The following is a 23332-nucleotide window of genomic DNA, read 5'->3' on the forward strand; positions in this document are numbered from 1 at the left end:
AATGTTAGAGCCACACAAGTCTGGTCTGTTAGCTGTCTTTCATATATTTTATTTTTTTATGTTTTAAAGGTGGTCTTAATTTCTGAAGGTACATCAACATGTAGTAGTTACAACTCAGCTACAGAAAAAAATTTTCTTTCTTCATGTCTTCCCATGCTCAGATTCTCCTTTTTTCTTTCTGTCCATTTGTTATTCTCTCTTTTCCTCTCAGCCTTCAGGATTTTGTTTTGCCTTCTTCATGTTACTGTTCTTGGGCTTTTCTACGCTATTACTTGTCTTTCAGCCCATGTTGCTTGTCAGTTTCTGCTAACTTTCTTTTCTTCCCAGTCCAAACCACCACGAAGAGTGATTTCTCGCTCACCTGTTTTTATCTCTCTGTTTTTTTTGCTGCACTTAGAAGCTACATTTTAAAGGATAAAAATAAAATGGGGGTTTCTGAAATGGTTGCCTGTTGCTTTTCAGTGACTTCAATATCACCTCAACTATTCTTGAGTTGTACAATATCATAGTTGTCTGTTCAACCGTTTTTATCACCTCTAAATAGCTAAGGTCTATGCTGAAAAACTGTGAAATTGGATGCTTCCTGTGATCTCAAGACATGTGAAGCTTGATCCCTGCCTGACAGTGATGCCTGCGAGCATGGTGTTTCAGTAGTGTAGACAGAAAAAGCACAAACTTAGGTGCTGAAATGAACAAAGCTGTACTCGACAAGCAAACACAGATGACTAATGCTGATTTTAAAGCAAGTCTGAATGTGTTTGATTGCAGAAAATACATGCAATACCCTGCTGTCGAAGCTACATCTCAGCATTTTCATCTAATAATATTTCAGAAATAAAAAAATTACAAGACCTAATATATTATAGATATTTACTGGAGTAACTAATAATTATCCAGAAGTCTATTATACATGCAATGCTTCTTTACTGTTGTTGCTTTTACCTAAAACATTGTTTTAAAACTGTTTGAAAACCAAAATCTTGTGTTTAGTATTACCTCTTATATTTAAAATTTTGGTACATTCTTGTGTTTTAAGTTTTTCTGACACAAATTGCTCTATGAATGAATTCGAAAGTAAGAAATGTAAATCTGTCGTTTAATCTTTATTTAGTATGCCGTAATTTATTAAAAATAATAGTACAAGCAAGCTGCAGTGGCCCTGAGAAGATTCAGAAACCAAAAGGGATCTAAGCCATCCCTCAGATGAAGAGCAGAAAATCAGCCTGGTTCCAGACAGCCAAGATGTGAGGTTGCCCACATTCCTGTCTCTCAGGGAAGACCAGACTCAAGACCCTACGCTACATGTCTAAAGATGCTGTGGGTCTTTCAAAGGCTGATGCCATAGGCTTTCTGTATGACAGTTGATTCAGGGGTACTTATCTGACCACAAACACTTGTTTCTTTCTGCTTTTTTCCCTCTTTACTCTTTCTCCACCTGGGTAACTGGTTGCTGGAGCCTTCCTCAGCCCAACATCCATTTCCATGGCCTATTGCTCTGAGGTCGGCTGAGCCTACGCTCTGTGGCAGAGGAAAACTTGAGGGGATGGAATGGTATTAAGTCATGCCCAGGTGGCCCGGAAGGCCGGTGGCATCCTGGCTTGTGTTAGGAACAGTGTGGCCAGCAGGAGCAGGGATGTGATTCTGTCCCTGTGCTCAGCACTGGTGAGGCCTCACCTCGAGCCCTGTGTGCAGGGCTGGGCCCCTCACTGCAAGTAAGACACTGAGGGGCTGGAGCGGGTCCAGAGGAGAGCAATGAGGCTGGGGAAGGGTCTAGAGGGAAAGTGCTGTGAGGAGAGGCTGAGGGAGCTGGGGGTGTTTAGCCTGGAGAAGAGGAGACTCAGGGGGGACGTTCTCACTCTCTACAACTGCCTGAAGGGAGGTGCCTGAAGGGGTGGTGCGGTTAGGTGGGGTTCGTGCTCTTCCCCTGGGCAACCAGTGACAGGACGAGAGGGCACGGCCTGAAACTGCATCAGGGCAGGTTTAGGTTGGATCTCAGGAAGCCCTTCCTCATGGAGAGGGTGCTCAGGCACTGGGATGCACTGCCCAGGGAAGTGGTGGAGTCACAGACCCTGGAGGTGTTTAAGGAGAGGCTGGATGTGGCACTTAGTGCCCTGGTCTGGCTGATGTGATGGTCTTGGGTCATAGGCTGGACTTTATGATCTCAGAGGTCTTTTCCTCAATAATTCTGTGATTCTGTGATTCTATGACTAATCTCGGTGTTTTGTCTCCTTTCACTTCTACAGGTCCTGGACTCCGACAGGACCACGTACTCCAGGTTCAAGAGCTCGATTAAGAAGAAGCTGGCGGCCATGGCGCGGGTGGCGAGCAGCCCCATTGTCACAAGATGGCAGCAGCTGCACGCGAGATGCCTTTGCGCCTCCGGGCGGCCCCGGCTCCTCGGCGCAGCAAGGAAGGCCCCAGGTCAGAGGGGATGTAAAGACATGTCTTCCTATAGAAGATGGGCTCGTGCGGGGACCTCTGAAATAACCCGGAGCCGGGAATTACGTGTAAGGTGTGGGCTGGTGTTCCCCGCTGCCCCATCTCCAGGGCACTGGGTATGGCTGTGTGCAGCAGCAGCAGCAGGACCTGCCTTTGCAGGCGGAGCACACTCAGGGCCACCAGCGAGCTCTTGACAGGAGCACACAGGGCTCTCCTGAGGGCAAGGCTGGGCTCAAGGTTCACTTACTGGTGCGTGGACAGAAGGTCATCAAGACTTCTGGCATCAAGGTGAGGGTGAAAGGAAAGAGAGATAAAAATGTCTCATCCCCAGCCAAGCTATGCCTGTTGCAGACCAGTCTTTTTTCCTCTGTGATGGGGCTGTATTGGACTGGGTTTAGTTTGCGTTGGGCTGTAACAGTGCACATGGGTTGTTGCTGCACCTTCGTGTCTGGAACAGTTAACAACAGCTGACAAGAGAGCAGGAGATTCCATACGCGCCTCTCCCCTTCTTTCTGTTTCTCCTTTGCCCTACACACATCTGCTGCTGTCGAGGATGAGGGCTAGGCTGGCTGCTAAACACTGAGAGATGCTCTTTAGCCTCTCTTCCTCCCCAAATGGGAAGGGAAAGGAAATAAGGCAGAGAGACTTACGGATTGGAAAAGAAAACTCAAACAGCTCTAATGAAACAATAATAGGACTAATAAGGAAATAATGGAAATAATGAACATATATATAAATATATACAAAACCGATATTGAACCCAACTCTCCCCCACTATAGCAATCCCTACTGATGCTGCAGAGCAGCCAGCACTAGGGAAGTCCCAAACTCAGCAGCAGAGGGAAACTAGACACAGGAGCTGGATTTGGGAACTCGAGGTCGGAATCAAAGGCAGAAAAGTGGGTGGAGTCCTCCTTGGATGCTGACCATCAGAGCAAGAAGAGTTAACCCCTGTGATTCCTCAGCTTTATACTGAATATGACATATGTGAAGTGGAATAGTTTTGTTGGTCACCTGTACTGTCCATTCCTCAACGGAGGTGCAACCTTACTTCTCAGCACCCTCAATGTATTACATGAAGTTTAGCACTGACCTTGGTCACTACAGGAGCAAGTATCAGCAAGAGCCTTTCTGTATACTGATCTCTGACAGTAACTTAAACATCAGGCATAATCACTTCTAGTAGCAGACCCTGTCTGCAAAAACATGGCTGTTGACTTCAGAAAGTGCAGTCTCTGAGAAAAGACTGAGCTGAAAAGTAAAATCACTGAAAATAATTGATTCTGTTTTGCACAAACCAGAACAGCCACACACCTGGTTTTAACTGCAGTGCTCAAGTCACCTTAGGGAGAGACTTACCTGAGGTCCATGCAGAGCGTAGATCAATCTTTCACTACTCGGTCTGGAGAACTGTCTCTGCAAGAGGCTATTTCTCTCCATCAGCAACAGAGGGAGCTGATGAAAGGTTGAATGAGCCTTTGAACACACTGACTCTTAATTCCAGCAGTGCTAGGGGAAAGTGGGGAAGGGTTTACATGCTGCATATGCAAGAATAGCTTTCTGAAAGATCTAAGGAATTAAGCATAGCTCATTTCTTGATTATTAATGGAAATATTTAGAAAACAAATAAAAGATGCAATTTAGTGTTTCGGATGTGTTCCCATTATGCCTTGGCTGTTGGTCAGAAAGTGCAGTTCTATCTCCTGTTAAGCAGAATAACACAGCTGTTCAATAATACATTCCCATCCTAGGCAACTCAGCTTCTAAAGTAAGGTGAAGTCTTCCCTGCTTCAGTTTCTAGAACAGAAAGTCTTGCATGCTATCTGCTAGCAGTGGTGAAAGCCTGTATTGTTCTGGGAAATCAGATACTGATTTCCTATAGGATAACATCCTGTGTAACTCATCAATAAATCTAAGGTTGGAGATGAGATACAGTAGTAAACAGGCACTCTTTATAAAAGGAATGATCAATCTGACCTTTTATAGACATTTGTTTCAGATAAGATGAATAGTGCTATAGAAATGTCTCTCCACCAACAAAAGGAAAGCAGATAGCTGGTTCAAATGTCAGTATTTGCATTGTCCTACTTGGTGCGTCAGATCTACTTTTAGAGTACTGCTACTATGAAGTCTGTGCTATGCTGAAAAGTACTTGACATATATCCCTGTTTATGGTTTTTCAAGGAATTGTTTCCATTAAAAATGTTTTTCCAGTGATGCCTCATGTACCTAAGAAACTCTCCATAATGAAAACTGTTGTGACTCTACCTAGTAGTCCTGCTGCAGCAGTCTTGGAAGGGAGGGATAATAGAACTGAAATGGAAAAGAAACAGGTGAGAAACAGGTAGGGTATTTGCTTTCCTGATGGTTTTTTTTTTACCTTATCTTTGACCTGGAATCTGTTATGCAGATACCACTGTATCGACATGGAGAACAGTAACCTGAGAAGGTCTGTTTAGGAAATGTCAGCTAGAAAAATATCAGGAACAATTGCTTCATCGTTTACTTGGTTCAGCTTCTCTCCACTTCCTCCAAGCTATTGCCCTGCAAACTAAGATTGAAAGCAAGCTAATAAAGCTCTCAAAATGTTTCTTATCTCTGAGGTAAAATGTATGTTGTAAAAAATACACATGAAAAGCATGAATGACTCAGTTTTCCACTTGCTTTTATAACTGCTATGTGTGAAGAGAATTTTTTCAGTTGTGCAGGATGTAGTGGTTCCTTTTGTCACGTAGACAGAACAAGGTATTATAAAAAATTTGCAGAAAAGTAGCTTTGTGAGAATAAAATTTTTGTCATGACAACAGAAGGTCAGATTCTTGACCAAGGATGGAAGAACACATGAAATCTGCCTAACATGTGAAACAGACTTCAGATTCCTTCCCATTTAGGTGTTATTTTCTATTGCTGTACAGTTTATCCCTTTGTTTTTCCTAGTGGACACTGACACACTGATTTTGTTTCTTCTTTTTAGGCATTATCTGTTGCTTTTTGGTCATCTTAAATAAACCTACGCTTCAGCCACTCAACTGTTTCTGTTCACTAACTTCCTGAAAATTGACTTCTCATGTGAAGCATGGTGATACTTTTCTGTATTAGTAAAAGTTATTACCATAACTTTACACTCAGACCCACCTCTCTATTATGGTGCTATCTAATTGTGACTATTCATCTATTAATATGTACATTTTTAGTCAGTGACCATGCTTTTTCATGGACTCTCCTTTCCTTGATTGTGCTAGTTCGAGGTCAGTACTAGAGATGCTTATAGCTGTTTCATGTGGTTTCCTTTTTTGACCATAACTGAATAAGGATGCTTCAGAGATGCATATAGTGGTTTATAATCCTTAATTAATATTATTGAGAAGTTTCTATAAGGGTATCAAGCTCAGCTTCTAGGAAAAGAAGATGTTGTCAAGAAAGGTGTGCTAACAGGCTTCTTGACTGGTATCTTTTAATAGTTGTACTCTTGAAGGTCATTGGATGTTGGAAAAAACCCATACTTTCTCATCATTCTGGGAAACCTGGTCCTTGTGGCAATCACTTTCCTTTCTAAATAAGCAAATTAGTCTGGAAAATCATCCTTTCAAAAACAGTGCTTTCTTCCTTCCTGTCCCCTTCCATAGTCTGATTGGATGGTCTGTGAATTTTGGAGTTACTGAAATACACAACTCAGTGGATTTAATAATCTTAATTGAATCTACCCCACAGAGAAATTTAATGGAACTTTTTTGTGATGTAGTAAGAATTTTCTGTGAAGTAATGTATGTAAAACATTCTTCCTTAAAACATAACATCTTTTAAAAGATGAGTACGTGTCATTGGCTTCACTCTTAGTCACAGATTCATAGAATGGTTTGAGTTGGATGTGACATTTAAAGGTCATCTAATCCAAACCCTCTGCAATGAGCAGGGACATTTTCAACCTTATCAAATTGCTCAGAGCCCCATCTTTCTGGGTATGGGGCATCTACCATGTTTCCGGGCAACCAATTCCAGTGTTTCACCACCCTCATTGTAAAACATTTCACAGGGTCTATTAAAAAGTCTGTCCACATCTTTCTTACAGACCCACTCTAAGTATTGAAACGTGTTGATAAGGTTACCCTGGAGCCTTCTGCTTTCCAGGTTGAGCAACCCCGACTGTCTCAGCCTTTCCTCACAGGAGAGGTGTTTCCTCCCTCTGACATTTTTTGTGGCCCTCCTGTGGACCCACTCCAACAGTTGATATGTTTCTTGTGCTGAGGACTCCAGAGCTGGCAAAGTACTGTAGACAGGGTCTCACCAGAGCAGAGTAGAGGGGCAGAATCATCTCCCTTGACGTTTTGGCCATGGTACTTCTGATGCAACCCAGGATACAGTCGGCCTTCTGGGCTGTGAGCACACATTGCTGTCTCATGTCCAGCTTTTCATCTGCCAGTACCCCCAAGTCTTTCTCTGCAGGGCTACTCTCTAGCACATCATCTCCTAGCCTGTTTTGATACTGGGTGTTGTTCAGACCCAGGTGGAGGAACTCGCATTTGAACTTGTTGAATCTCATGAGGTTCCCCATGGGCCCACTTCTTGAGCTCCTCCAGGTTCCAAGCATCTTGCTCCTCAGATATGTCAACCACATCACTCAGCTTGGTGTCATCTGCAAATTTGCTGAGGGTGCACTCAGTCTGTCTATGTCATTGATGAAGATATTAGACAGTACTGGTCCCACTATGGATCATGCATCAGTCCTCTGTATGTCAGTCGTTCATCTCTACAGTGAAGTGGCTTACCTAGAGTTACACTGTAATTTATAAGCAGGAATTCAGTTAGAACTAAGATATTCAGTTCTGCATCAAGAACATCAGACATTTCCTGAAAGTGTAATGTGAGGGTCTTTAAGATAACGTTGTGAGATGACCAAAACTCAAGTTCTTCCTAAAGCCATTTCGAAGTCAGTCCTGGCAAAAAACCATATGAAAATCTATTAATCTTCTTAGATACAGTAATTAATGACTATTTAATTTGTGCTGCCTGGTAGCATAAAGGCATGGTTTCATCAAAAATAAAATCTTCTCACATTCCAGTGAACATGTGTGGTCTGTTTGCAGGCCAAAAGATTAGTTCCTTTTATAAACAATCAATTTTCCACAGAAATGTCTGCACTTACTTTAGAGGGACATAGATCCAAGAAATCTGATTAGCTTTCTGCCAAGTTGTCTGTGTAAATCGTACAGAAAGTGCCTCTCAGAGATGAAGGCCTGCTGTAGAACAGCTGGGTTGTAGAACAGAGGAACAATTTTTTTTCAGCTGTGTTTTTGTAAGACAGGTCTTATCATGATTGCAACAGGATTTTGAGGAAGAGTAACAATGAGTGTGCTTGAAAAGATAGATTTCACAGACATTGGAGGAAGAACATAGTACTCTTAAGTGGCTGCTAAAAACATCAACTGCATTTCCACCTGACTGCAAATAAAGAATTACAGAACAAGCAGACAACTGCCACCAGAGCATTCAACTCAGAGAATATTGTGGAGAAATGCATATTACTAGGGATTGGTGAAGAGATTTATATCCTGTGTGAGCTGACCCTGTGTGAGGTTTGCCTGAATCCTGGCTAAAGACCTAAGATTTTTTTTTTGAAAAAAAAAAAGTTCCAATAACGATTCAGATTTCCATTTTCTTGTCTTTGTCTGCTGTATCATCTGTTTCTTTGATATCCAAGGAAATGATAAAGTAATTAAAAAAATCTTATTCCTCTGAGCCACCTTCTATATATGTTCAGTTTCATATTGTAGTAATGGTTTAAGGAATGACATCATGGAGTCCAGGCTCTGGGACCCTAATCTGAGAGAGGATTCTCACATCCAGTAGGTTTCATGGTGAAATCAATGGCCCTGCAATGCATGCACCACAAAACTGGTCTTCCCTCACAGAGGCATCAGACTTAACTGCTTGCAGAAAACATGGTGTTGTGTGCTGGTAAAATTAGCTTGAACACCAATTCAGAAGAGGACAAGAGGGCACTAAAGTTTCACATGTAGTACCTGTGGCAGTATCTACAGATGTACAGACCTGGGACCTTTTCCACAGGTAAGATGGCCTTGTTCAGACAGCTTTGTTAAAGTCTGTGTGGTCGTTATCAGTGAATTGACATTTTACAGAAGGAAAGATGGTGTCTTAAGTTAGAACGCATGATTTAACGCTAGTATTCAGTGTTTGTAACTGATCTCCCACCCAAGAGACTCTTTTGAAGCTTTTATGTAACAAGTGTTGAGCCCTTTGATGGGAGTTGTATTATCCATGATGCTTAAATAAGTTTTTTGACAGATGTCTTCATTCAGTCATGTTTTCACTTCAATGTATTAGCAGAAATATCCTTCTCAGCTTCCAGTGGTCCAAGAGTTGCGATGTGGCATTGCAGAAAGTGGTGACAGGAAGACCTGTGGAAATACCGGTTGCATCTGGAAAGGTATGTTCCAATATATCAAATATTTTCATGCACACTGAACAGTAAGATACAGCAGACTGCATCTAAACTAGAAAAGCAAGTGCATCTACTTGTTCCAGCAAGTGTTAGAGAGTCATAGAATCATGAATCATAGAATGGCTTGAGTTGGAAGGGACCTTAAAGATCATCTAATTCCAACTCCCTGGCCATGGTCATGCACAACTCCCACTCGAACCAGGTTGCTGAAAACCTCATCCAACCTGGCCTGGAACATTGCCAGGGAGGGGATATCCACAACTTCTCTGTTCCAGAGTCTCACCACCCTCATAATAAAGAACTTCTTCCTAATGTCTAATCTAAATCTACCCTGCTCTAATTTAAAACCACTGGCCCTCATCCTGTGACCACATGCCCTTGTACAAAGTCCCTCTCCATCTTTCCTGTAGGCCCCTGGAAGCCATACCAAGTGGCTGAGATTTGTGCTGCTTGGGGCTATTTCTAGAGTTCCCACTGCCTGTGAAGAGATAGTATTCCACCTCTTCCAGTATGGTTAACCCCTAGTATTTTACTTGGTTCTCCTTTGGGCCCCATCTGATGCATTGGTGGCCCTAAAACATTAATTTCCTTTCTTCTTTTTAGTTTCAGAACCCTGCAACTAATGTAGGGTTGTGCTGCAGAATGGATACAGCATATGTATCCTATGGCTGTTGGGTTCGTGAAAGTGCAAGACATGCAGAGATGGGTGGGATCTGGTCTTGTTTGTCCTTCCTGTAGGGAAAGGCAGCTGGAGCAAACTGTCCCTAGCACTGCCTGTCGTTTCATCTGTGGAGCAGGAGCAGTTGGTTCATTTGCTCCAAAATATATCCTAGGAATGAATGAGCCTAAAGGAGTGTGAGTGATCAGGTGATTCAAAAACATGTGGGATGTGAGGAGCTAACCTGTGAAATAATACAGATATTTCCAGAGTTTTTTGAGTATGAGGCAATTTATTAAACATCAGACTAGTATTTCATTGTGTTCTATCCTGGATAGGTGATTTGTTTTGATGATCTGGCTCTTTCTGTGATGACAAGTTCTTGCCAGGCAGGGCCTGATTCATGCTCATGTGAAAACAGTAAGAAACAACTTATTTATGAATCTGGAGTTTAGCTCCTGTATGAGAAGTTGGGGGCTACGTGATAGATTTATATATTCCTTTGTTGTTTTTCTCCATGTAAATAAGACTCATTTCAGAGCAGTCAATAGCAACAGTACAGGGATTAGTCACTGGATATTTTCTTAATGGCAAATTAATACAGGTATTGGGAGTACTGAGTTTTATTCCATCCACCTACTACTGTTGTTCAAGTGGTCTGGCGTGACAGAGCTGACTACTTACCGCTTCCTGACTCTCATTTTGAGAAGTGACACAGGCATGTGGGAGCTGAAATCCTATCAAAAGTCAGTGATACCTGCAAGTAACCAGGCAAAATAACACAAATGTTTTAATGAGCTTAATTTCCATTAATTACAAAGCCTGTTATGAACATTCATGTGTCTACGAAGTAAGTGGATAGAGCTGAAAGTGTGATCAGTATGAATTTGGGGTAGATGAATTGCTCATGAGGAAAACCTGAAATGAGTTACAGAGATTATTTCATCCTTCATATCTCACTACTAAATAATAGCAGCTAATGCTAAAGAAGAAAAACGTTTTCAGAGTGCTTCAGAAGTGTTGCTGTACATGCAACTATTACAATTAAGCGCCTTAATTTTCCTGAATTATCTTACTTGGCTAGATTCAGAAAGGTTTGGTAAAGTTTTCAAAAAATAACAAAAAATCTAGATGCTATAAATACAAATTTTCCTATACAGAGAAATTTGATTTCTGTAACATTAGGCTTTTTTGATGTTAGAATGCTGTGTTACATATCCCATTGGACAGGTCTGAGAACTTCACAAAATTTTAGCTACAGAAGAAAATCACTGTGTCCTGTTTCTGGCTCATCTTCAGTCTTTATTTGGAGAGAAGAGAGGTAAAATATCTGAGAGGGAAAATATCTGAGAGGGAAAATATCTGTTGTCTGGCAGAGTTAATTTTGGATTAGCGGATAAGATTCGGGACAGAGTAGTGAAGGACCGTGTGAAATAAGTTCTCCAGTTTATCACTGGACTTTGTCCTGGTTTGAGCTAAACAGAAGTGATTTAACTTTTCGGATCAGTCTCAGAGACTGCACTTTCTGAAGTTAGCAGCATGTTTTTGCAGACAGTGTGTGCTGCTAGAAGTGGTAACACCTGATGTTTATAGTTACTACCAGGGTTTGAGATGCAGAAAGGCTCTTGTCTATACTTGCTCCTGCAGTGACCAAGGTTGGGGATGCCAAGACGTAAAAGGAGTCACAGGGAAGTAAAAGGTTGCACCTTTGGGGAGGAATGGACGGGGCAAGTGACCAATAAGAATATTCCATTCCATATACATCATATTCAATGTAAAGCTGAGGGATCACAGAGGTTAAAATGCAGGGTGTTTGTGTTATGGTGTACAAAAGTTACAGAGTACAAAAACTTTGTTAGTGTTGATTATTTTTGTACAGAGAAGGTTAGCTGTAGAGATAAGTAATGTCTTCTGCCCCTGAAACTTTTGATATACGTTCTTAATACTGCTCTCTGGAGAATAATTCAAAAAGGAAGTCTAAACACAAAGAAAAGCACAGAAATGTGAATCTCCAGCTTTCTGATTGCAAATTACAGCAAGATAATTTCTTACACGTACAAATCTAGCATTAAATGATTCATAGTGGTAATGATCTGGCACTTTTTCTATGGTCTTTTGGTGTCCTTGCAGCATAATATAGATGATGACCACAAAGGATGATTCTTCCACTTGCTCATTCTTGCATTTGCTTTTGTTTCTCGCTTCTGTGTTGTCACAAGCTTAGTGTGCTGTTATCAAATCATGTGTGCTTTAAAAGCCTTTTCCTGTGGTTAGGTATTGATAGGGGAGACATTTTGGTCAGAAATTAACACCAGAAGGCATAAACGTTAATTGCTATATGAGGAGGTTTTGAAGTGGGTGAGCACAAATGAAACATTCTGCTACTAACAGGTTTTGACAGACAACTAAGGTGAAAAAGACAAAAACCTCCACATTCTGTACTGACTTGTGTTGCAATTTAAACCAAATGTAGTGGACCCGGTTCTCTAGTCTAGCTGACTCAATCCTTGGAGGTTTGAAAGAGGTGGTAAAAGGTGGTTTTCACCTAGTATGTAGTGCTTTGAGTCTGCTCAGGATGAGTTAGACCTTTCTGGCCTCCTCTGGACCATGGAGAGTGAGATAAAGTGAGAATAGGCCTGAGAAAAGCTGGTAGCATTCTGCATTACTGATTTGGGTGTGGTGAATCTTCAAATACAGGATGCCGAGACGGGACCCAGAATGAGTTTAGAGCTATTACCACCATGAAACCTTCCATAGCACCAGAGCCAGAAGTGAGGATTCATATTACTGGCTTGCGCAATGATTACTGTAAGTTAATTTCTCCTGTGTGGTGTTTTTTTGCAGAGATTAGGAATTCTTAAGTATGTTTCAAGAAGGATGATGAAGATATGTCCCCTTCACATAAAATGCAACCTCCAGAGGATGGCTGCATGATGTCATTTTTCTTATAAGGATACATCTTTGAAAACTGCCTGTCCCAAGATGGAGACATGATTTATCAAACCCTAGAGTCAATACTGCCTAACTCTTATTCAGTTTCCTTCAGCTGTAAATTTCTACACAACTTTCAAATCATACCAATATACTTACCTCTCTTAAATTTAGATGTTTCAGCTGTCATCTTGAATATCTAGCAGCCAGTCAACACAGCAGCAACTTTATTGAGAAGATCTTGAAATCTCTTGTTTTGAGAGACATCAGTGACTTTGTTTATAATTTGGATGACAAATACCTTTTGAACTAGATTCTTGCTTACATTTTTAGTTGTGCACAGGCAAAAATTAAACATGCACAAGCTACACATGAACACATGCAGATCGCTGATGTACAGCAGCAAATACGTATTTTAACACTTCATAAGAGCTAACTAGCAACTCAGTATGTGCAAGTAAAAGTCCCTGTGAAGATTTTATCAACATATTCTTGCAAGTGTTCCTGTAATATCTATGAACAGGACAAAGGTTTGCTTGTATGATTTATACCGATTGTGCACAAAGTGTATCCCAAGGTGAACAGCATTGACAGAAGCCTTTGGAAGTGATTGCCAGCTGCTACAACCAAAACTGTAGTCAAACATCTGACTGACAGATTCAGCTGTTCTTCAGAATGATTTAGTTACCAAATTATGATGTCAGACCTTGGCCTATGGTAATCACAGAATCACAGAATCACAGAATGTTCGGGGTTGGAAGGGACCTCTGAAGATCATCTAGTCCAACCTTCATCCCAGCATACCTAACCACTACACCATAGCCTCAAGTGCTAGATCTACTTTTTTTTTAAACACCTCCAGGGTTGGTGACTCCACCACCATCCTCTTTCCTGCCCTTCTTGTAGATGGGTGTCACATTGGCAAGTTTCCAGTCATCCGGGACCTCCTCCGTTAACCAGGACTGCTGATAGCTGATGGAGAGCGACTTGGCTCTCTTCTGTTCCTCAGGAGTCATGCAGAATGATTTATAAGCTGTCCTAAGTGGACAGCTGAGGATTTCCCTTGGCATATCAGAATGTAGTATTAAATGTTGTATGCTAACTTCTGGCCTACCTGACATGCAGGTTGTTCTGAGGGTAGTAGCTGTAGTGATTTGCTTTGCCAGGATCTGTAAGTGCAATGTGCCCAGCAGCAGGGGCAATGTAAACAGTATTTCCATCAAACACTTGATCAGCAAACTCTGAATGCTTTGTGCATTTTTTTCCCTTGTCATGCGTAGAGTAAATGTTACCATTAACCTGAAGATGTGGGACAGACTGTAGTATGTAGACTATCTCCTATATCTTTCTCAAAAATAAGAATTACCCTATAACAAGGGTGATTTTGAAACTGTAGCTGTTGGTGGAGGAATCTCATTTCTGGTGGCAGAAATTAAGAGTGAGTGATGTGGCGATCCAAAATGCAGGGTGAAGGATTAGAAAATTTTAGTGGGGAAGCTGTAAATCAGATCATGCTGTGCAAAGATACTAGCTTGTGGAGATCAGACTTAGCAAAAACGTTGCCTTGTAAGAGATACTTGCCTTCATGTATGAGGAATACTTGCCAGTAATGGTTTTATAGAAGTATTCTCTCGAATTTTTTCCATAACTGTTCAGAAAAAACCCGCCTTTTTAACCAAAATCATACACCCCCTTACACCATCCAATTAACTACAACTTTTTTTCCAGTAATTTTCAGTAGCTTTTTTCTAGATCTAAACATACTGGATTGGAGCCTTGAAAATCTCATTGGTATTGCTGTAGGATCTGCTGCACACATCTGGAGTGGAGGAACTCTTCAAGCCATTGAAAGCATTGATTTGAATTCCAGTTCCAAATACATTTCATCTCTGGCTTGGATAAAAGAAGGAACTTGCCTTGCAGTTGGCACCAGTGATGGAGAAGTGCAAGTACTAGATAATTTACTTTTTTAGTCTTTCTCCATTTTTAGCTAAAGTGACCACAAGACAATCTGATAATGATTTTTTTTTAAGGAAACAAATGAAAATGGTAGCTAAATTACAGAACATATCAGTCAGAGACAATATACAGCCCTTGCCTCTATCATGCTGCACCTTACTGAATGGCTTAGTGACAATCCAGTGTTTTCTGTATTCAATGGAGCCTCTAAAGCCACTAAAAAGCCAGTGACTGAATTAGTGATCGGTTGTTCAGAGACAATCCCATTTTTTTTCTTCCATAAGAGGAACTCTTTCATCAAATTATTTCACTCAGCACAGGCTACTTTTTTCTTGTATCTCTCTTGCTAAGATCACTCTAGTGATGGATGCCTTGAGAACTCAATCCAGAACCTTTTATGGAATCACACATGAGATCTGGACTTCAGTTATACACATACCTCTCAGCCTGCTGTTACAGCACAGTCCTATTATCAAAAGATTTTTGTGGGATTTTGGCTGAGATGCTAGATAACATGGAGACTTACCTGCTGGAGTCTGGAGTCAGCAGTCTGAAGGTCTGAAGGCCAGTGCTTTCAAATATGGACTTCCATATACTGTAAATAAACAGCTTTAAACTGACAGATGTGCATTCCCTTCAACCCTATCTGACTTCACCATCACTGATATATGGAAATAATAATTCTTGTCTTACTTGTAAAATAAATGAGCTTGATGTTGTCCATATGTCAAGTCAGAACTGCAAACATGAAGAGAATGCAAACTTTTTTTTGTTGTTGTTATATTTGTATTTCTTGTTTGTTTTGGATTGGCAGCTGTGGGACATTGAAACCAAAAAGAGGTTGAGAAATATGTTTGGTCACTTGTCTGTAGTTGGAGCTCTAAGCTGGAATCATTATATTCTGAGCAGGTGAGTGGCATAGTATGTTCCCGGAAAGAGTCCTGCTGCTTTTACTTAGACAGATTTCCCATTCATTTTAGCTGTTTTCCTTGGCTTTGCTCAAAGGTGATTTATCCTGTTCCTCTACTTATCAGCTGGCATGGAAATCATATGTAGATTTACTGTATGGCAGAAAAGCAGCCAAAGGGGATTTAACTTGACTCTACTCTCTATCTCTTACTCTCCATCCAGAAAACTCACTGCTGGCAGAATTTCACTAACATATGGAGGCTGTTGGCACTGGTTTTGTGCAAAGCCTGAGCTTGGAATGGTGTTGTCTCCACTGGGTCTGGTCTCAGTGGAACCTGCATGTAGTTTGGACTGCCCTTCCATTGGTGTCAAGACTGCATCTGTCTTTTCAGGTGCACAGAGAAACACAGTTGTTATGATTAGTGCATGTCTCTAGCTGTGTATCTACAACGGAAGCTTGTTGCAATCCACAACCCAAGGACAATTGGAGTGGTTGACCTTTTCTTTACCAGGGGTGAATTTTATACCAGCTAGTGGATATTTTGTATTGAGCGACCACTTCAATATGGGAACTTGGATGAGAAAGACTGAGAGTACTCTTTTGTGGTTTTATTTCCTCCCACTTTCTGTTTCAGGTTTTTGACTCATGCTTGAAGGGGCTGAGAGAAGACTTGAGAGGAGACTTGTGATGAACGCTTCTATGACTTTAAAATCATATGATAGTCTTCTGTTTAATTTAAATGCAGAAATAATAGCAAGGGTGGACCGAATCTATTGTTAAACTCAAAATTGAACTAGTATATCTCGATCTAGGAACACTAGAAGTAGTTTCACTTTGATTTCACAGTATGCTCTGGTTTTTGATTGTGTTGGGTCTGCTAGCTGGAGTGAGGTACAAGTACACCAGCTGATCAACCAGTTAATAAAATGGTGCTGGTGGAGCAGCAGCGCTGTGGGGTTAAGTTACAAGGATGCAGCTGGAGTGTCCTGCCAATGCCAAGTGGCATAACCTTCAGTATAGAAGGTTTGGAAACAAAGAACACTCTGTGGCTCACTACTAAGTCCTTTCCCAGACCAATGCAGCTCAAAAGTGTTTTTGGTGGGCATAGAGTGATATGTGGCTTTGACAAAAATCATCTTGCAAAGTGATTTTTTATGGAGAACAGGAAATATCTTGACAGCTGAACATAGTGCAGGTTAGTGACATACAATATATCTTCAGGGAAATGAAAACTATGAGAGAGAAGAGGTATTCTACCTGGCTTGAACTGAGCAGCTGCTTGGCTCCTTTGTGTTGTCAGCCACCTCTACAGTCAGGGTGTCGTTTTGATAGTTGCTTTGTGTTTCCTTTTGCTAAATACTGTTGTTCTGCAGACACATTTCACTCAGATGTGGTTTGCTTCTGAAACCACTGAAGAAACAGTGTGACAATGTAGCTTGTCTTCTTTAACATTAAACCCATACTGTCTTGTCTTTTCTACAGTGGTTCACATCTAGGATCTATTCATCACCATGATGTTCGGGTTGCTCAGCACCATGTTGGGACTCTTTGCCAAAACAAAAAAAGCATTTGCAGCCTGAAATGGTCACTAACTGACCAGTTGCTGGCAAGTGGGTCTAGTGATGGTATACTGAGTATCTGGCCTAATGACCCTGGTGTGAAATTGCAGTCACAGCCACTGAAAACCATACCTCATTCCTCAGCAGTTAAGGTATATGGAGAAGGACTCTCTGCTTCCCTATATTTGCTGCCATGAAATCCTATTGTTGATGTGGACAGGTAGGGATTTTTTCAAATTATCTCACAGATATCTACTAGTTTCTTCTCCTTGACGGTGATGCAGGTAATTTTAAGACCAGTTCTCCCAATTCCAAGTCACAGGTAAGTTTGTTAGGGCTTTGGTTGGGAAATTTTACTGGATTAATAGGCCTTTGTCAGTATAATGCCAAATAGAAGTAAAATTTACAGCCTTCTCCTTGTATCTTTCTACCTTGCACAGAAAAGTTTGGTGGTGCAATGCCTACAAGTTAACAAACAAGATCTTTCAATTTCTGGAATTTTTGAAAATTCTGTCTGCTGCAATTAATTTGAATATGAGGTTTCTTTTCCCCTCCTGCCTATATTTTCATGTAATTCCTGTTAGTAAATAATTTGAGGTAGGAAATGAGACAATTTAAGATCCTTCACCTTTATGATGTCCCAGTCTGTGTGGGACAGAAGACAGGTATTAGTAATAAGAGTCAGGGGAGTCCAGCACTTATAAGGTGTTTGTCCTCCCAAAAGAATCTGAGGCTGGCCTGAAGTGCTGGAGTTAAAGGGTCAGAAGAGTTTACTGAAACAGGTGGAATTGAGTTCATAGTAGCTTTTCTTCAGGTAGAGGCTGAGCCATAGGCATATCCTGGAAATATCTCAAAAGAAACCAGGTCTCTTGTCAGTCATGTTGCTTAGGCTTCTGTGATGGCTTGGGTTAGGAGGTAAGACTCTGTCCTGCTGGTTTCTTCTTGTACTGAGGTGTGAGTCTTTGGCTTGTGAAGGGTAAGCAGAGAATCTGAAGTTTCATGAGCATATGTGGGACAGTGCTGGCTATGGTGAAGCAATGGCAAGGAAATAATCATTTGGAGATTTGGGATCCTGCATTGCTGTGTGCATACTTTCTGAGTGCTTGTTGCAGTTTATTTGTCTAACTAGGCTTTTAAGCAAAAACTACTCTGTTTTTCCAGCTAAACTCCTAGTCTATTCTAACATTTCTTTATTTTTTCTCATTTTTTTTTTCAGGCTATGAACTGGTGTCCTTGGCAATCCAAAGTCCTTGCCACAGGAGGTGGAATGAAAGATGGGATTTTGCGTGTTTGGGACATAAATCGTGAGAAAATCATCCGAAGTGTAGCTACAGATTCTCAGGTGAAGTGATGAAACGTCTGCACACGTAAGCTGTTCTCTCCCTGTATAGCTATGCTCATCTGGCAAACTCCCACTGATGTTGAGAGTGGTTCTACGGTCAGAGGAGCAGCAGAATTTTCTCTGGATGTTCAGTTTTGCTACTTTCAGCACTGCAGTGTGTGGTTTGACTCAGAAGCACTTTGTTATTTCTCATTCACCACTTCTGTCTCCGCACAGAAGTGATTGAAGAGGAGGTGGTCTTGCGGCCAGACATTTCTCATCATCTTTTCCTTATCTGCAATAATAGTTTTGGCCAAAACTCTTGATGTGGAGAGAATGTTGAGAGGGCGGGAAAATTCCCAGAGTGCTGGGGTGAGAAGAGGTATGAGAGTCAAAGGGCAAATATCCATCTCTGGAGTTTGAATATTAGGAGACAGAGGAACAGATTCTCAAATACAGTAAAGCAGCATAACTCTTGATTTTCCTGGAGCTATTACAATTAGCTGAGGGTGTGTTTGCAGGACTTCGGTTTTATACTGATAGGCAGTTATCATGTTTAGATAGGACAATAAGGCAGCTGTACTTTGAAGTGTTGTAGGGAGTGAAATGATGCTTCTAAACAAGTAAATATTCTGCTGGAACTATTTCTCATTAGCTTGTTTAAACATTGTAGATAACATTTCAAATCTACTGGATGGTGTATGTTGACTCTTCCTGAAAATTAAAGCAGAATTTTAAATTGCAATAGATTTGTTCCTTGCTCTGGTTACCCAAAAGCAGCAAACTGATGACTGGACAAGGTCTTCCTGGAAATCAGATGAAAATATGGAAGTATCCCATGCTTACCAATTCTTCAGAACTCTATGGCAAGTATTTCAGTTAGTCGTTTTAATTATTTCAGTTAACTGTCTAATCAGTGTGGTTTTGCAAGTGCATGCCTTACGCACATATGTAAAAAAAGTGTTAAAAGAGCAGTCACCCACACATCCTCCCTCTGCATACACAGGTGGATTCATGTACACAATCCTTATTTATGGAATGATAAAGATTGACTTACTAAGATAATGGTATAAGTTGCTTCTGTAAAATTCCTGGGTTTTGATGTCATTTCCAAGGCCATCCCAGGTGCAGGATGCAGATTTCCACTTCTCCCTAAGGCTTACTAGGTCTGGATTTAGTGTGCTGATATCGGATTGCTAGTTGTGGCTCTTCAATTTTGCAGTTCATCATGCAAGGATACTGAACCAACTTCCAAATGATGTTTGAAATAAATCTCCAGGTGTTGTTTGGAGCTGTCTGTGGTGCAGCATGTTTCCTTTGTACCATGCTGGCAGCTAGAGGAAAGTGGAGTTTTCTTGCAGCTCTGTGTTGGTTGATGGTGCTGTAGGGCTACACTACGTAAAAAAGCTGTTCCTTGCAATAAGCCTTCCTGTTTCCGGTGCTTGCTGTCACTCCTGTGCATTCAGTCCGACATGTTTTTGTTAACTGCAATGATACAGTAGAAGTATCAGAAGTTAAAGAAAAATAGATTATTTATGCACTGGCTGCATTTTCCCAAATATGGTTGTTTTTCACATGCACTTACGAGATATGGCGAAAGTGGCTTTGGATTTTTAACTTGACAGTTGATATTTACAAATACTTTTTGTACCCTGTTCTTACATTTGAAGGCATTTATTAAATTCCTGATTTATTACAACCTGCTGTACTGGGATGCTGTCCTTGGAACCAGGGACTTGGGTGGAATCAGGGACTTGGCTTCCAGACTACCTGTAAGAGGAAAGCACAGGAGAGTCCAAACAAATATGGATGGAAGAGAGAGGGCAGCAGAGACATACGTGGATATGATTACACATTATCCATGTGTCATGCTGTCTGTGCTGCTTTTCCTTCTTTATCCCTCCTTATTTATTTACAGCTGTTAAGGTAGTCACAGAATCATAGAACGTGTTGGGCTGGAAGGGACCTTTAAAGGTCATCTAGTCCAACCCCCCTGCAGTGAGCAGGGACATCTTTAACTGGATCAGGTTGCTCAGAGCCCCATCAAGCCTGACCTTGAATGTCTCCAGGGATGGGGCCTCCACCACCTCTCGGGGCAACCTGTGCCAGTGTTTCACCACCCTCAAAGTAACTTCTTCCTGATATCTAATCTAAATCTACCCTGCTCTAGTTTAAAACCATTGCCCCTCATCCTATTGCTACACACCCTTTCAAACAGTCCTGTCCCAGCTCTCCTGTAGGCCCCTTCAGGCACAGGAACATCATTATAAGGTCTCCCTGGAGCCTTCTCTTCTCCAGGTTGAATAACCCAAGCTGTCAGCCTGTCCTCGTAGGAGAGTTGCTCCAGCCCTTGGATTATTAATGCCCTGTAATGTTCTCAGAAACGGTCTGGAAAGAGTCATGAACATTAGTCTTAACTGCTGTAGCTTGAGGTTTCTCAAATGTTTGTAAGTTTAATCCTGCAAAATGCTGAACGCCTTAGCAATGAAGCACCGTCAGCTGGGGATGCCTACTTCAGTAATTGATGTTACCTATTACTGAGCATATTCAGAACAGAACAACAACTGAAAGGCAGTAATATTTATGTTTTATGTTTTTGAGATACTTCTGATAGAACTAAGAGAGTAATTTACTAAAAAAGAAAGATTCACTTTGGATGTAATGCCCTCCTGCTAGAAAAGTTGTAGGTCAAGGAAAACATACAAGCAAACTAAGTATGTAATTGCTTTGAAAAATAACTGAATGCGATCTTGAAAAATTGAACTAAACCCAGGAAATTTCACACAGACAACATGGAAGGTAGTAATTTCAGCTTTTCTGATTTCTCCCTATTCCCTTTCACTTCTTTTTGACATAAAAGAAACTAATAATCAAATTTCAATCAGTGTTGTAGATAGTTAAAGATATCTCCAGAGATATCTCCAGAGACTACCTCTCCAGCTCTTCCTTCAGAGATGTTACATACAGTGAAGAGAGACAGTGTAAAGAATTCACAATGTTGTAAACTCCTGGTCTTAAGTATTGACAAACATCATATACGCCTAATAATATGAGAGTGCTCAAAGCCTGACAGTTTATATCTGATGAAATGGTTTAGTGGTGGTATCAAAATTCTAGTCGCAAAGTTAAGGACGGACATGTTACTCACCACTAGAACAGCCAATATATGCTTTTAGTCACAGTTAGAACAGACTGTCCATCTGCAACAGTCCTTTCGATCTTCATGAGGTACCATTGTGATAAGTACCACATTTTCAGGGTGCTTTACAGCTCCTCACATGTTTATCCTCATAAAATTATTTTGAGCTAGAAAAGTGCTATCGCCTTCTGTTCATGGAAAATTCAGGTACAGATGATGGGAGGACAATGGTTACCACAGGTGAGTATTCAAGTTGGTCACCTAAGACTTACTTCCTACCTTCACACTTCCTTTAAGGATGTGGTTCATCTAGTCTATTTTAGATTAAGTACACTATGGTTTAGAGGTTTCTTTTTTCCTTTTGGGTGACTAGCTCAGTAAATGATTATCAGTAAATCACCCGATCAGAGAAGCTAAGGCCAGTAACTTAGAGTACAAAGGCTTCTGATTTCTCATGCCCCCATGTGTCTAAAAACCTCATGGGTTTGCTTAACATTGACATCATGCTAGATGATACAGGAGGTCAGTGACAGAGCAATGAGGTTTACTGCAACTGCAGAAAAGCTCAGTATACAATTCCAATAGATTATTTAGTGGGATCACTGTTAAAAGATATCCTTAACACTAATAACTGAGCAGCTGGAGACACTATCTTATTATTGTTGAATCAGCTGCAAACTGTCTGCAAAGCATGTGCAGCCAAATGGGAAAGCTCAGCAGCAAGACACATTCACAAATGCCTGTGAGACTGATACTGTAAATGTGTGGAGGATCAAGAGTTCAATGTTCTCCTTTGACAAAAATGTTTTCTCAATGTGGTGCAGTCCTGGCAGTTAAAGCCTGGTCCCTAATAAGAAAATATTGCTTTCAGCTCTTTCTTAATGTGAAAATATTCTATATATAATGCTAGCTTCCTGTTTTATATTCAGTATGTTTTGCTGCTGCAGTAAAAGTGGAATAAGCCATAATGTGAGTGGGGGTTGTGAGAGTGACTGGCATAATCAATGTAGAATTGTGATGTTATCTTTTTTTTTTTTTTTTAAACGTATTTTATTTTACAGGTCACAAAGGGAGAGTCCTGCATATAGCCCTGAGTCCAGATCAGAGCAGGTTCCTTTCAGTTGCGGCTGATGGGATAGCTTGTCTGTGGAAATGCTACGAGTCTGAGGAAAGCAAGCACAGCAGCAAGGTTTTTTCATCTGGTTATCTGAGCTCACTTTTCCTTGAAAGCAAGTGATTAAATATATGTAGCCCATTCAATAATTCAAAATATGCATGTCCCTTCCAATGGAAACATGGCATAAGACAGTACATTTTTTTTCTAGAGAAAATATTTTCCCCTTCAATCTGTCATGTGAAATGTTAGTAGCTTGTCTTACTTACCCTAGAGGAAACACATTCTAACTGAAGAATAACATCATATTTATTTTTATTAAACTAACAAGCATGGATGGAATCCACCTTACATCAAGTGCCAGCATAAAGTCTTAGGTTCTGCTTTTAGCTGTGATTCTTGTAAGTAATTTTACATCATAGTGACACCCCCATTTGGAACTATATGCCAGTTTGTGTAAATATCATTGAATTATTCAAAGGGTAGCATCAGCAGAGACCAATCCAGGGGTCTGTATTGTTCTAGATATCCCATAGGCCACAGTACAGAATATGTCTGTTTCTAGAGATCTAGGTTAAATATGTAACCAACAAAATATAAATAATTTATTGGGAATTCTTTATTGCTTTTGTAGTGGTAATGGTAGCTAGCTTAATTAGAAAACTGTCCTTATTGGATTTTGAATTGTTTATTTTCCTTAAACCCACCTACTATGTTTGACAATGATTGAAAATATAAATAATTGAATAATTATTATATTATTATGCATAATTACATAATCAACTGGTTAATAAACCAGATGGGCATATTGAAAGAAGTGATGTTTGGATCAAAGACAGCAG

At 40.7% G+C, this 23332-nt stretch overlaps 1 protein-coding gene across 1 annotated transcript; it reads left to right on the forward strand.

Moving 5' to 3' along the window:
- Window positions 1-1302: 1302 nt before the first annotated feature.
- Window positions 1303-22613, forward strand: CDC20B (cell division cycle 20B). Its single transcript, XM_009873886.1, has 11 exons — window positions 1303-1317; window positions 2244-2421; window positions 4624-4772; window positions 8785-8884; window positions 12255-12365; window positions 14241-14437; window positions 15262-15356; window positions 16840-17068; window positions 18133-18258; window positions 18986-19103; window positions 22438-22613. Exons 1-11 carry the CDS (start codon window positions 1303-1305, stop codon window positions 22611-22613), a joined length of 1494 nt encoding a protein of 497 aa, XP_009872188.1.
- Window positions 22614-23332: the final 719 nt, after the last annotated feature.

This window comes from Apaloderma vittatum, unplaced genomic scaffold (genome assembly GCF_000703405.1).
Source record: "Apaloderma vittatum isolate BGI_N311 unplaced genomic scaffold, ASM70340v1 scaffold13667, whole genome shotgun sequence".
In the NCBI taxonomy this organism is placed as follows: Eukaryota; Metazoa; Chordata; class Aves; order Trogoniformes; family Trogonidae; genus Apaloderma; species Apaloderma vittatum.

What these genes read in the sequence shown, in the direction of transcription:
- CDC20B (XM_009873886.1), top strand. An exon ending in TGGCTTGCGCAATGATTACT is followed by an intron (nt 12,366 to 14,240) that starts GTAAGTTAATTT and finishes GCTTTTTTCTAG; the next exon opens with ATCTAAACATACTGGATTGG. An exon ending in CTCATTCCTCAGCAGTTAAG is followed by an intron (nt 17,069 to 18,132) that starts GTATATGGAGAA and finishes TTTTTTTTTCAG; the next exon opens with GCTATGAACTGGTGTCCTTG.